General features: G+C 40.1%; 1 protein-coding gene across 3 annotated transcripts in view; it reads left to right on the top strand.

The window, feature by feature from the left end:
* PDZRN4 (PDZ domain containing ring finger 4) overlaps nucleotides 1-2,879 on the top strand; it is a 242,520-nt gene extending 239,641 nt beyond the window's left edge. For all 3 annotated transcript variants that reach the window (XM_027893442.1, XM_027893441.1, XM_027893444.1), the window contains one exon: nucleotides 714-2,879. In XM_027893442.1, coding sequence (XP_027749243.1) covers nucleotides 714-2,240 — 1,527 coding nt within the window. In that variant the 3' untranslated portion in view covers nucleotides 2,241-2,879. The remainder of the gene's footprint in view (nucleotides 1-713) is intronic.
* Nucleotides 2,880-13,726: the final 10,847 nt, after the last annotated feature.

The raw sequence follows: 13,726 nt of genomic DNA, 5'->3' as shown, positions 1-13,726 counted from the left end.
CAGTGTTGCTCTATACTTAATAGTGAAAGATTGTTTTTATTTCTAAGGAACATTAACGATGGAACAAAAGTAGTCTCCAGGGATGCAATGGACTGAGGTTTATTTGAGCAAAATCCTAGAATTCAAAATCAAGACTTTCAGGAAAAGGCTACTGAATATGAGAAGTGCAAGAGAGGGCCATGGAAGGCCAACCCTGCCCATCTCCATGAAGCTAAAAAAAAAGTTCACTGGTTAAAAAAAGAAACAGTAGTCTTCTTGCACCCTCTTAGGTTGTACCAGTACCATAAATTTGATTGGCTGCTTGCTCCATTTGTTTGAATTGATACCAGTACTGAAGTTTTTTCCTAAGTTTGAGAAGATTTCAGCTCCACCAGTCTCTGGCCATAATCCAGAATCAAAAACAGCGCACCATCTGGTGATCATTATCTTTAAGCACTGCAAAGAGATGGCTTAGATAGAGGGGGAAATATTTCTTTCCAGACTTTAAAAACTATGTCACTAGTACTGTAATTCATCTACTTTTCTTTGTGTGGCCACCACAGCATGACTCTCAGAAATGTTTAAAGGCTATGAGCAGTAGGACTGCTGCTTTGTGATCTATTTTAATTCAGCTTAAATCAGATCCCAGCTGTTTAAGTAAAACAGATCTGGAAAATGTTCTTCTGTAATATGATCTGTAATTGATAATCATTTTGGTTTGCTCATTTTTTTAGCCAAAGAAACATGAAGAGGAGGATGGCACTACAGACACTGCAACCTCATCATCCAACAATCATGAGAAGGACAGCGGAGTGGGACCTACAGATGAAAGTCTCCGCAATGACGAGAGCTCGGAGCAAGAAAATGCACCTGAGGAGCAAAGCAGCACCATCCTGCAGAGCAAACGGGATCTGGGCCACAGCCAGGATATGTTAGGAAGTGTTGAGCTCCAGTGCAATAAAAGCTTTGTGTCTGGAGAATACATTGAATCTGACTTCGTAGGAAACCCAGAGGAGGAATGTGAAAGGTTTCGGCAGCTGTTGGAACTGAAGTGCAAGATTCGAAACCATGGGGAGTATGATCTGTATTACTCGAGCAGCATGATAGAGTGCAACAGAAGAGATCAAGATGGAGTGGAGCATGAGCTGCAACTACTCAATGAGGAACTGAGGAACATTGAACTTGAATGCCAGAATATTATGCAAGCTCACCAGCTCCAAAAGGTGAGAGATCAGTACGGAGACATTTGGGCTTTACACGATGAAAGTTTCAGGAATTATAACACCAGCATAGATGTACAAAGAGGCAAACTGGATGACATCATGGAGCACCCTGAGAAGTCTGACAAGGACAGCTCCAGTGCCTACAACACAGCTGAAAGTTGCAGGAGCACTCCGCTGACAGTGGAGCGATCTCCCGATAACTCTCTCCAGAGGATGATTAGCATAACCAATAGGAAAAACCTGAGGAGCACAATTGTGGCTAATCAGTCATCCTCAGGACAAAGCAACAGGGAGACAGCCTCAGCCAAAACCAAAGCTACAGAGCAAAACAGCGCTGTCGAGAATGCAGTGCTGGCATCAGAAAGCAGCAAATTCACAGACCGGGAAAGGCAGGGCAGCGAGCACATTCCTTACTTGTCTCCATATCACAGTTCATCTTACAGGTATGGGAATATACCTGCTCATGCAAAGCATTATCAAAGCTATATGCAACTGATCCAGCAGAAATCTGCCGTGGAGTACGCCCAAAGCCAGCTCAGCCTGGTGAGCATGTGCAAAGACTCACAGAAGTGTGCAGAGCCCAAGATGGAATGGAAAGTGAAAATAAGGAGTGATGGGACAAGGTACATCACAAAGAGACCAGTTCGAGACAGAATCCTGAAGGAACGTGCCTTAAAAATTAAAGAGGAGCGCAGTGGGATGACAACAGATGATGATACGATGAGTGAGATGAAGATGGGTCGCTACTGGAGCAAAGAAGAACGGAAGCAACATTTGGTGCGAGCTAAGGAGCAGAGGAGGCGGCGGGAGTTCATGATGAGGAGCAGGCTGGAGTGTCTTAAGGAAAGTCCACAGAGTGGCAGTGAGGGCAAAAAGGAAATCAACATTATTGAACTGAGTCACAAAAAGATGATGAAAAAGAGAAACAAGAAAATCTTGGACAACTGGATGACAATCCAAGAACTGATGACACATGGTGCTAAATCCCCAGATGGCACAAGAGTGCACAATGCCTTTTTATCAGTTACTACTGTATGAACGCAACTTCTTTCAGAGAGTATACTACCAATTTAGGTAGACTACGATTGCCTCGTTCAATGTGGCGTTTTTATATATTTTGTGACTGTTTATAGTTTGATCTTTTTGTAAGCAAAATTACCTGGTAATTTTTCATTTGTTTTTCATATAATGGTACCTTCTTTATCTGGCAGTCTTTATTTATCCTGCGATATATTCATATATTCATTTGTAGGAAAATTAAAAAAAAAAGGAAAAAAAGCAAAGCAAAAAAAAAGTGGAGAATCCAAATAATTTCTTAACCTAATACATATCTGTAACTTAAGATCTGGATTTATTTCTCTAATTTTGCTTTTTCTACTTTAGTAACAATAAAATACCAAAACAAAATGCTTTATACTGTATCCTTGGCTTAACAAGTTTTAAAATTTTACATCTTAGATTGAATCTGTTTATAAATCATATGTCACATCCCATCATATAGATAAGACTGACATTTTCCCAACTACACATTGTACAGTACATTTAATCTGTAAATTGCAATTGTATCTGTCCAAGTAAAGTGTAAGTGGGCAATTCTCCTGTGTTATGTAGTGGCATTGGTCATGTAGCTGGGCAGTATGTAATAATTGTGAAGACGAAAGGGAAATAAATTATTGCTTATCTTTAAGAAAAAAAAAGTCAAGAGTTCTTTGATTTAAATTGAGCATTTGCCTTTAAAGTATGAGTCATTTCACTGTGCATGGTATTTAGAGCATATAGAGATTTCAAGAACATGGGACACAATTCCATAGGCTATTTCTTATGAATTAGCTTTTCATTTTGCAGAACCCATAGGACTTAGCAAGTTCTTTCTGGTTTTTCCTTATCTGCTATTATGAGTTGATTGAATGATTCATTATGTATTACTGTGTTGTAAGATGTCATGTAATTACTGTGAGTCCTTTCCCTGGCTGAGCTTGCTATTTGTTCTACACATACAAAACATAAACACACCATATGCCTAACTTTGAGCCAAATCTTGTGGAAGAAAATCTAGGAGTGACATTTTCATAGAAGATGAGTTAAGAAAAGTAAAGAATGAAAAGCATCTAAATGAGTTGAGGGTATAGCGTTATTGTTGAGGAGTATCCATGTCTTCTAGAAGAATCCCAGTGGGAGCTGGCTGGGGCTCAGGAGCAACTACAACTTGCTGTCTGGATGCTTGATGACCCTGTCTCTCCATGCAGCAGAGACACCTCAGCTGCTGCTGGGGCATCTTCTGAGCTGCTGCTGCTGGCAACCCAGTGAGTTACAGCAAGCTGAAATGACTAGTCTTGGGTAGTCAGTGAGGTCAAAGACCTTGCCTAATAGCCCCATTTTGATTGTCTCTGTGCTTGACTCACAGCAGCTCCTAACTGATGGTAGCACTTTCTGTAACGGGATTAGGTGCAGAAGTCACTTGACATCAGGCTTTAAAATATGTGCTTAAAGATGCAGAAAGGCTCATTATGGTATTTCCAAAATATAATTCTGGAAGTCACTCTTTTGTTTTTTAACCACTTTCGGCACCAGTTGACATTTGGCAGTGCTCTTTCTATCACCAGGCTAGAAAATACCATAAAAACACTGCTCTCCAAGTGCTTAAAAAGATTATGCCACTGACAGTTCACAGTTTGATAATCAGAAAATTCTCCCCACCAGACTCAGGGAAACATCATGCTAAATCCTCACTAAGCATATAGCTGTTCAGATCACAATGAAAAATACTTAATCTGTTTCCTGTTAAATTAGAGAAAGTGTGGTATCCAAGACAGAAAGGATCACAGGTGATGCAGTATTGCTTCAAGGGACTTTTACCAGATCACTTCTCCAGCTGAGTCAGGAATTGTCTTTGCCCAACCTAAGTCTTCTAGAAAGGTACCCATTCATTTTCTGGAGACTTCCAAGCACAGAGGTTTGGCCATTTCCCTTTTTGCATTCTAATGATCACATTCAAAAACAGGTCTCATTCCTAATTAGAGTTCAGCTGCTATCAACTCCAGTCAGTGGCTACTGTTATGCCTTTCTCTTTGACACAGTGCTTACTATTTTCTTCCCATTATTAAATCATGGCGCAGAGCTCCCTTCAAATTAATGTGACACCCAAATTCAGAGAACAACATGAATCTTCAGAAAATGTAATATTGTTATTTCATCACTGAGAAATAAAACTAGGAAAATCTATGTCTAATTAGAGAAAAGTCCTAACTAGAGGGTGGTGGGATGGGGACTCTAACTGGAAGGGAGAAGAGGAGGCAAGTAATAGATAATAATTAGAAAAACAAATAAACATTATTTATAGTATATTAATAGAATGTAAATTGAAATGTGTCCAAATCTGAGAAAAATTTAGTCAAAATCTAGTGAGACACAAAGACAAAATCAAGAGGTGATACAGTAGTACTGTTGGTGGTACACATGACGTGGTTTATAGCTCAACACACACCTGTCAGAGCCCAGGCACCTTCCTTCACCTAATGAAATAGGCACACCCCTGCCTAATCCTTAGTCTGGGGGATTTCCAGCAACCCGTGGTTTTCGCTCCTTTTTTCTTAACCACACTTCCTTAGTGTAATTTTCCTTTTCTTCCTGAGCAGTTTTTGGGAGAAGAAGTGTTGGGGTTTGCCCTGATGAAATGCCTCAGTCATTTCTTCTAGGAGGAAAATAAACATGCAACCCCAGATTGGGGCTGCGAGGCTACCCATGATGGTGGTGCAGTAGGGCTGAATGGCAGGTGAGTGTCCTACTGCTTGCTGCTCTCAGCTAGTTCCTATACTGGACAGGACTCAGCATTGTGCTCTCTCATCCCAGCAATTCTTTGTCAGTGAAATACAATGCAGACATCCCACATGTAGTTTATTCTTGTTTATACTTTTTTTCCAAATGTCATGATTTTTACTGAGGAAAATAACATTTCAGCACCAAGGCAAATTACAAGAAAACGAACAAAATACATTTCATGTTGTCATAAATCTTTAAAGACTCGTTTGTTGTGAGAACAGGTTTTTCCCATATGAAGTAACATAAACATAAAAATTCTTTCCAACTGGAACAAGACCAGATCTTTCTTAGCAGGGTTGCTTGCAGCTTTGGGATAAAGAGCAAAGGTCAGGAAAGAGGAGCTGCATAGGTGTGTTACCATGGCCACATCATTGCTGGGAAAGGTGTTAATGTCCCACTCATCCTTCCTCCGACACTGGTACCCAGCTGAGACCAGTGGAAGGTAATTTTTCCTATGAAGCCAACAAAACAGCCTTGTAAAAAGGCTTGTGTAGTTGACAACTGAATATTGCCAGCTGAGCGAGGAGCATTGCTTACCACAAGTAAGGTTAAAATCAGTGGGATCCCTGAATCTTCCAGTATAAGTATCCTTAAAAGGGAGATGGTATTTTTGATATAATCATGACAACAAACTACATCTACTGCATCAGATTGCTTTTTGCAAAAGAAACTGGTAATACAATCTGAACTGAACAAGGGCAACCAGAGGTGAAATCCAGTTTGTGCTTGATACATTGCCTTGTGAGAGAGCACAAGGACTTCAGAAGCAATGATACAGCAACTTTACATTACACTTTCCTAACTCATGGGGATTTTACTCATTCATATAATGTTTTACTTCTTTCTTTGTTTTTGTTTAACTAATATTCATTTCTAAGCCACATTTCTTGGTACAAATGACAGAACAGGATCCTTGGTGCATGACATGGCTTTGGTGATAAAATACTGCCTGTCTCAAGGCTGGAATTGCTCCAGGTTTTGTTTTATTTGGGTTTTTAACCTTTAAGCTGCTAATCCCAAACAGGTATGTGCTAAGTGTTCTCTTAAAATCCGTTTTATGGACCCATTGCTTTTTCAAAGTATGAAATACTCTTCAGGAATGTGCTTAAAATGAATGTGATGAGGACTGTCATTTGGCTACAGCAAAACAGAGCAGCTGTCAGAAACCTGGTGTTGTTATTCTCAGAGAGGTTTGTTGGCTACTGTCTAGAGGAGAAGAAAGAATGTTGCAATTTTTTTTTTCTTTAAATGCCTTTGCTCTGAAGTATGTTTCTTTGTTTAAAGAAGAACATTCCACTTGCTTGTATGATGCTGCATTTGTAAGGCTAAGCACTTTGGTCCAATTTTTAGTTGCAGATAACTGCATTATGTATAGATTTTGCCCAGGTTTTCAGATGTCATTAATCTTGCTCTGATATCAGCTACTACATGGACATCTGGCTTTGGATGACACCTCTGAGGTGCAACTTGGGATTTGGGATGCACCTGGCAAGGCAGCCAGCTCAAGTATAATCCCTAAACCTTTTTTGGGAGCAAGCAGGTTTCTATCCATCTGTGAAAAAGATCCACCTCTCACTGTGAGAGCCTTCAGCTATGTGCAGCTTTTCCTGCTCCTGGCAATTAAGAATCTTAACTTCCCTTGCCCAACTCATCTAGTTATGAGGTGGGGAAAAATTGTATTTGTGCAGCAGTTCAAAACCTTGATACCTGTGAGGTTAAGAAGTGAAATACTTCTGTTGTAAAGATCGCTTAGATGGAGAAGACTACTTGACAAACAAAAAGCGTTTGGCCAGTGAGTCATGTTAGACAGATATTTAGAAATACCTTTTTTTTTTTTTTTTTCTCCCACAAATGAAGTAGCTTAAATCCTTCTTCAAAGGAAGAAGGAATTGTCTCATATACCATCCTGGTTATGACAGCTGTGGGTAGTGGGGCTGAGCTACAGGCATATTGTTGACAACTGATGTGAACTGTGAAGTAAAACTGAGAGTTGAGTTACATACAGATGTATGGGCTGTTTTCCACAGTCACTAGACCATGGGGAGTGACAGAGTCCTTACTAATTAGTCCATCTCATGCTGATATTCCCTGCTGAAAGCTGCTTTCTTCAGTAAATATACAAATATGTCCCAAAACAAAGATATCCCAACATATAAAAATCCAGAAGTGACAGTGTCATCTAGGAGGTTAGGATGCATTCTGGGATACACTCAGGTACCAGGGAAGGCCTTCAGCAATATTTCACAGAGAAAATGCAGGCCTCTTCCCCCTCCAGACTAGTTTATCTTATGTTGCACTTTTATGTTTCCTTCCTTCTTTCCTTCTTTCTTTCCTTCCTTCCTCCCTCCCTACCTCCCTCCCTTCCTCCCTCCCTCTCTCCTTCCCTTTCCTTCCTTCCTTCCTTCCTTCCTTCTCTTAGAAGCAAGACTTTTCCGAACTGGAAAGGTAATAAATATTGAAGGGAGCATTGAACTAAAAGAGGCCATTTTTTTTTTCTCAGAGATCAGCTTATCAAGACAAATGGAAACCTTTGTATGACTATAACTGTAAGTTTTCGTCTCAACTCAGTTTTAGGTGATTTGGTTCATTTGGCACATTTCCTATGCCACTTGAAACTCATTCTGCTGAAGTGCTGCAAATGCCTCTGGTGACATCTCTGCAGAGAGGACATTTTTAAACCTTTGAGGAAAGGAAGACCTTTTAAAACGTATGTTCCCTTGTTTACAAGACCTACAGTAACAAGCAAAATACATATCAACCCAAATGCTTTTAAAATGAAGAAACTTTCTACAAACAGTAAATTGGAACTAAATAGTAAACTTCAATTAGTGCAATGTCTATGTTGGTCATTTATTGAGATCTTGTCTTGGTCATAAAACCTCATGGCTTTGTTTTTCTGTCTTACTTCACTTTGAAACATGTGCACTGCAATAGGCATTGGACACACTGTGGTATTTGTTCTTCCAACACATTCCAATACGCAAGTGTTTAACTTATTCCTAAGCACTAGCAGCAAATCAAAGCTGATGTCTGACTCCAGTGACAAAAAATTGTCACTGGAGAGTACAGAGAATTTTAAATACGAAGTGAATATAGGAAACTCTCATCTTGACAGTGGATAAGAAGCCAAAAGAAGAAAATTAAAATTGCATGATGAAGGATGAAAAGGTTGAAGCCAGTGTTTTGACTACTGGACCTTGCAGGAAAGCTATTTGGAGAATGACTGAAAGTTAAGCGGGTGAATAACACATAAAATTTACCACTGAAGAAAATATTGCTTTCTTTGCACATCAAAGGCAATCCTCTTATTTTCATAGGTTATTTCACCCCACTGGCAATCTCTGCAACATATAAATATTTTTGATGGAATGCAAAGTGTCTTCTTAATGGTGTATAGACACTATATAGAGAGCAGGTTGAACAGTATAAATATTCATGTCAGCAACGATGCTGTCAAACTCCTGACTTGACATGATATCTAAAACAAACATATAACAAAGAAATTCTGTTTTTTCACCTCCTTTTTCTCCCCAAATTTGGAACCTAGCTGCATAGACAGGATAAAGAAATGCACCTGGAAGGCTGTGTTTTGGTTAGGTGCAGGGAATTCAAATCAAAGCTCCTGAAACTCGACAGTTTAATTTACTTCTTTTAAGCTCTTTAATACCAAACTTATCAGTTCTCACTGTTAGGCATTAACTTGTTAAATGAGTCTTAATTATACATAAGCAGATGGAGATTTGAATTAAAATTACCTTACACTCGAGTGGCTTTAGTTCATTATAACATATCTTCCTCTTAATCATTTAGGCAGTCTCATCATCTTTCATATAGAAAGTTATTAAAGTATTCTAATTTCCATATTTCTTCAGATACATCCACTATTAAATGGCACGTAATACACATTAGTTGGTGACTTATACCATTCAATAGTTAGTGAATTATTCATGTCAGTAACAATTTTTATACTTCTATATCATCTGTATAATTTTATAATTTTATTTTAAAGGGTTTATATTTACAGAATGTCTCATCTTTTACCTCATCTCAATTTTCAGTGCAAATTTGAATGCCTCCCCCTTTTTGCTGATGTGAAAAGAAATAATGTCCACTGCAGTTTTTGCATTCCCATTAGCTGATGAATGGTAATGAATCCAAAGCTCTCCCAGACAAGGATATGCTTACTGGGAGGTTTTGGAGTGAGATAAAATTTCTAAAAGAAGTCAGAGTTACTCTTTTCTTTTGCCTTACTTTTGCACTATCATCATCTCTGAAATCTTTAAAGCCAAGAGGCTCCTAAGAATTTGCCTGGCCTGCAAAATTAAAAGAAGGTTTTTCCTAAAGGGAGAAAATTATTGAAAGCTTTTGCAGGCTTTGGTGGGCGTCACCTCACCTAACTGTCATGACCTCGAAGTTGGGATAGTAGTTAAATTAGCCATCCATGTTAAAAGTTAAGTTAGCTTCAGGAATGGAGGGGAGAAACCTCCAAAAGACAGTGAATTTCCCTCTATAGGAAAGATGTCCTGTGGAGGTCATTTGTCCAGCTCATTTAGGCTAGACCTCTAACTTTTACGCTGCTTTAGCAGAGTAAAAAAACTCTGTCTTAGAGCATGTTAATGCCTTTCAAAAAAAGGATAGACAAGAGGTAACTGTGTATGAAAAGCTCTTTTTTCACCTTTTTTAACGTATCCTAAATGCATATGCTGAGAGAGTCATGTGTCTTTTTTAGACAGAGAGCAGCACCAAGCAATTTAATCAAGTGTTGCTATGTACCTCCTGGGTAAAATCAAGAAAGAGTTGGACAAAAAGTGGTATTTTAGTTCCAGTAACCAGTTTACAGCTATCCACAAAGGAAAGACCAGTGGGACTTTTCAAAGACAAAAGCATCCAATATTCCCTGCTAAAGGTGGCATATTATTCTCAGTATCCCTTTGGCTAATATATTAACCAGGTATCTTCAGTGTCAAATAATAGGTCTATAATACAGAAATAACTGTGTTAGCTGGATGATGGAGAGTGACAGCTCAGCCAAAAGGCTGAGTCTACACAGGCAGACACTGCAGCCATCCTCATTCAAAGGAACAGGTCTATAAGATGCTTTTGCAGAAAGAGTATACTGGCATTTACTTACTTGAATGTTTTTAGAAGGAAAGGAGATTCACTGCATCCTGGGAACCTCAACAAGGCACTTGGACCATGTGGCTATTTTGCTCCCCAACTGCTCTGGAAACCTTGATCCGCTATAAGATTTGTATTTATCATGGTTAATCTCAAAGAGTTCCAGTTGTGTTTCCTTGAGAGAGGATGCTGCTGCTTGTGGGACGTTTAGAAAAAAAAAAAAAACAACAAAGCTTGTGAAGGCCTAAGTTGTTGGAAATCTTGTCTAAGGACAATCTGTGAATTCAGTGAGGAGTTTCCTGCATTTGTCATTACAAACTGCAAAACCTATCTTGAACATACAGTTTATTTGAAAGTTCTGTTGTTTTCTTCATATCCTTAGAAGAACTCTAAGGATTAGTAGTATAAAAGTGATCAGAAGAACTCAAATTATTTTTGAAGTTTAATGCTCCTCCACTGATATCTAAATGTTCTAAATAATAAATAAAAAGTGACTTGTAGTCCTCATTACCAAATTATCTGGTAAGAACCTGTCATCTCCTCTTGAGACATTTCAGAAAAATTTATGAAAGAAAGAACTGGGAATTCACAAAAGAGCTGGATTTTCTTTCCTGAAGAGCTGTGTGTGTAAACACACAGGTGTGTGTGTGTTTAGGGTGGGATGGGCGTGTAATCGCACATTCCTTCCAGCCTGTCACAGCTTTGTTCCTCTCCTTTGGACACATTTGAGTACCTTCACATTTTTCTTGAATTTGGGAGCCCAGAACGCTACACAGTACTCTAGGTGAGGCCACAACAATGCTGAATACAGCAGGATATTCACCTCTTTTGACCAGATGGTGATGCTGTGCTTGATGCACCCCAGGATGAGGTTTGCCTTCTTGGCTGCCAGGGCACACTGCTAACTTAGGTTTAGCCTGTTGCCAAACAGCACCACCAGATCCCTTTCTGCAGAGCTGCTTGCCAGCCACATCCTCTCCTTCAGCAGGAAGCCACAGCACAGAAATGTTCATTTGTGAACATTGCAGTGAAACACAGTTGAAACATGAAACTCCTTAGGAACATGGCCTGAGAGCTTTTAATGTGTGGCAGCCATGTAGAGAGATGGGGAAAGCCCTCCAAGAATAGCTAATATCAGAGCATAAGGAGTAAGAAGGAGATACATGGATGAGTAGTGGCTGCTGGGATGGCCTCTTTCCCTCACAGTGATGCTGAAGAATAAACATAGTACACTGTTTCACAACTGCAGGATGGAAACAGTAATTCCAGCCCTTAAGCATAAAGCAGGTGATTTTTTGTGTCCTCTGCCACAAAGTTGGCCTGTCCAACTTAGTACCAAAATGTCAGCTTGAAGGAGGTTGTATTTGAACAGAAGCAACAGTGCTCACAACCCCCTGCATACACTCATACCCACATCAGCTCCTCATATGCCTGCTGTAACTGGAGCACAGTTTTCTGCTGGTGAGCACATTGAGTCCTTGGGATGTTTCCACTGAGGAGGTTCTTAATTCTCATAGGGTATTCTGCGCCTGTTGTGGTAATGTTATGGACTTTGTCAGGCACTGCAATATATTGATCACTTTGTTTCAGTTCAAACCTAACACTCTGGGACCTAATAGGTTTGGGTTGTCAGTCTGTCAGGCCATACAAACCACTTGCATCTGACAAAACGTGTGCCTGTTATGTGGATGCAAACACTTACTACCTTCTGAAATATACTCAAGGGGAAAACCTAACAGTAATGTAATCTTGCTTTTCAACCACTAATGGAAAGTAAAAAGTGAGCTTGCTTATTGTGTATGTCCTAGAAAATGTTAAGATATAAAATGTCCAAGATAAACAAAACATATCACATATCCTGTAAATACACTGCTTCACTGCTTTATGGCCATTAGCAAAAGTACTATCCAAGGCCAAATGAGTTTCTTTAACTAAACTCCCCTACAATGTCACAGGGAGTTATTTTATTCTATTTATTTTATTCTATTTATTTATACTCACCTTCACGGGTCAGCTGCCAAGGACACAATAATCCATGAAAAAGGAGAGAAGAGGCTGCCCTCACAGTGGGAGAATATTTTCATTAGTCCATTGATAGTGCAAAAGAGAGACAGGTCCCCTCTGCTTGCAGAGGAAGACCAGAGAAGCTGACTGCACGTTTTTTGTCATCCAGTCGTACATCTACATGGGTTCATGGACCTCTTTAGGTCCAGTGGATGGGGATTCAATATAGCAGCCTAGTCAGCATCCAGGCAGGGAGAGCTCAAGTAGATCTGTGACTCTCTGAGAGTACAGTGATAAAAGCCATAAAATTTCCTTAGTCAGTTTTTTCCCCCTATCCTCTGTTTAACCTCTTCATTCATGACCTGACCAGTGTGGCAGAGCGCACCCTCAGCAAGTTTAAAATGATACAAAACTGAGAGAAGTTGCTGATACACCAGCCGGTTGAACTGCCATCCAGAGGGACCTGGACAGGCTGGAGGAAATGGCCAACAGGTATCTCCTGAAGGTCAACAAAGGGAAATGCTAAGCCTTGTGCCTGGGAAGGAATAAACCTATGCATCAGTGTACACTAGAGGCCACCTGTCTGGATAACAGCTTTGCTGAAAAGCACCTGGGTTTCCTGGTGGACACTAAGTTGAACATGAGCCAGAAATGTGCCCTGACCACATCAGTGGAGAGTGCTGTGTCCAGTCCAGGGTTTCGCCACACAAGACATGGACATATCAGACTGGGTCTAGTGAAGGGCCACAAACATGATTAAGGAACTAGAGCACGTGTCATAAGAGAGGCTGAGGCAGCTGTGCCAATTCAGCCCAGGTAGAGAAGACTTAAGGGGAACTCATAAATGTGTATAAATACCTGAAGAGGGAAGAAAGAGGATGGAGTCAGTCCCTCTCAGTGGGGTTCAGCAACAGAATAACAGGCAGTGACCAAAAACTGAAATATAGAAAAATCTGATTAAACAGAAAAAACCTGTTTTTGACTTGCATCAAACAGTGGTACAGGTTGTCCAGAAAGGTTAGAAAGTCTCCAGCCTTGGAGATACTTCGAACCTGATTGAACACGTGCATCCCTGAGCAACCTACTCAACTGGACCCGCTTTGAGCAGAATGCTGGATGAGGAGATCTCCAGAGGTGCCTTCCAACCTCAGTGATTCTGTGATTCTGCAGTCAGTGATAAGTTACAAACATAAACCTTTCAAATGCAGGGAAAGGCAATGAAAGCTGCTCAGTCCTGTGGGCTGCATGTCATCAAGTGGTTTGCCTCCTGACTACAGCTCACATGGAGTTCTTGGTACATTTTATGTAGGGAAACCAGACCTTGAAAATTATGAAATTCAGCAATATCCTAAAGGACACCAGCATCACAGTTCCAGAGGATGTGACATCACCAGCAAGGAAAGCCCATCTACCAGTCCGCATCATGAAGCAGCCCAAACTCACAGCCCTGGGATTTCTGGAAAAAAAAACAATGTATTTACAGTTCATTTTCCCCCACAGGCAAGCTGCAACCAGTATGTGAATGTAATGTTAACTTCTAATTGCATCATATTAGCAATTTGACATTGCATCTTACTAATGCT

The sequence above is a fragment of the Empidonax traillii genome, unplaced genomic scaffold (genome assembly GCF_003031625.1).
Source record: "Empidonax traillii isolate 1590-97213 ecotype Southwest subspecies unplaced genomic scaffold, ASM303162v1 scaffold388:size1278207, whole genome shotgun sequence".
In the NCBI taxonomy this organism is placed as follows: domain Eukaryota; kingdom Metazoa; phylum Chordata; class Aves; order Passeriformes; family Tyrannidae; genus Empidonax; species Empidonax traillii.
Note: the sequence above shows the minus strand (reverse complement) of the source record. Positions and strands in the feature narration are given on the sequence as shown.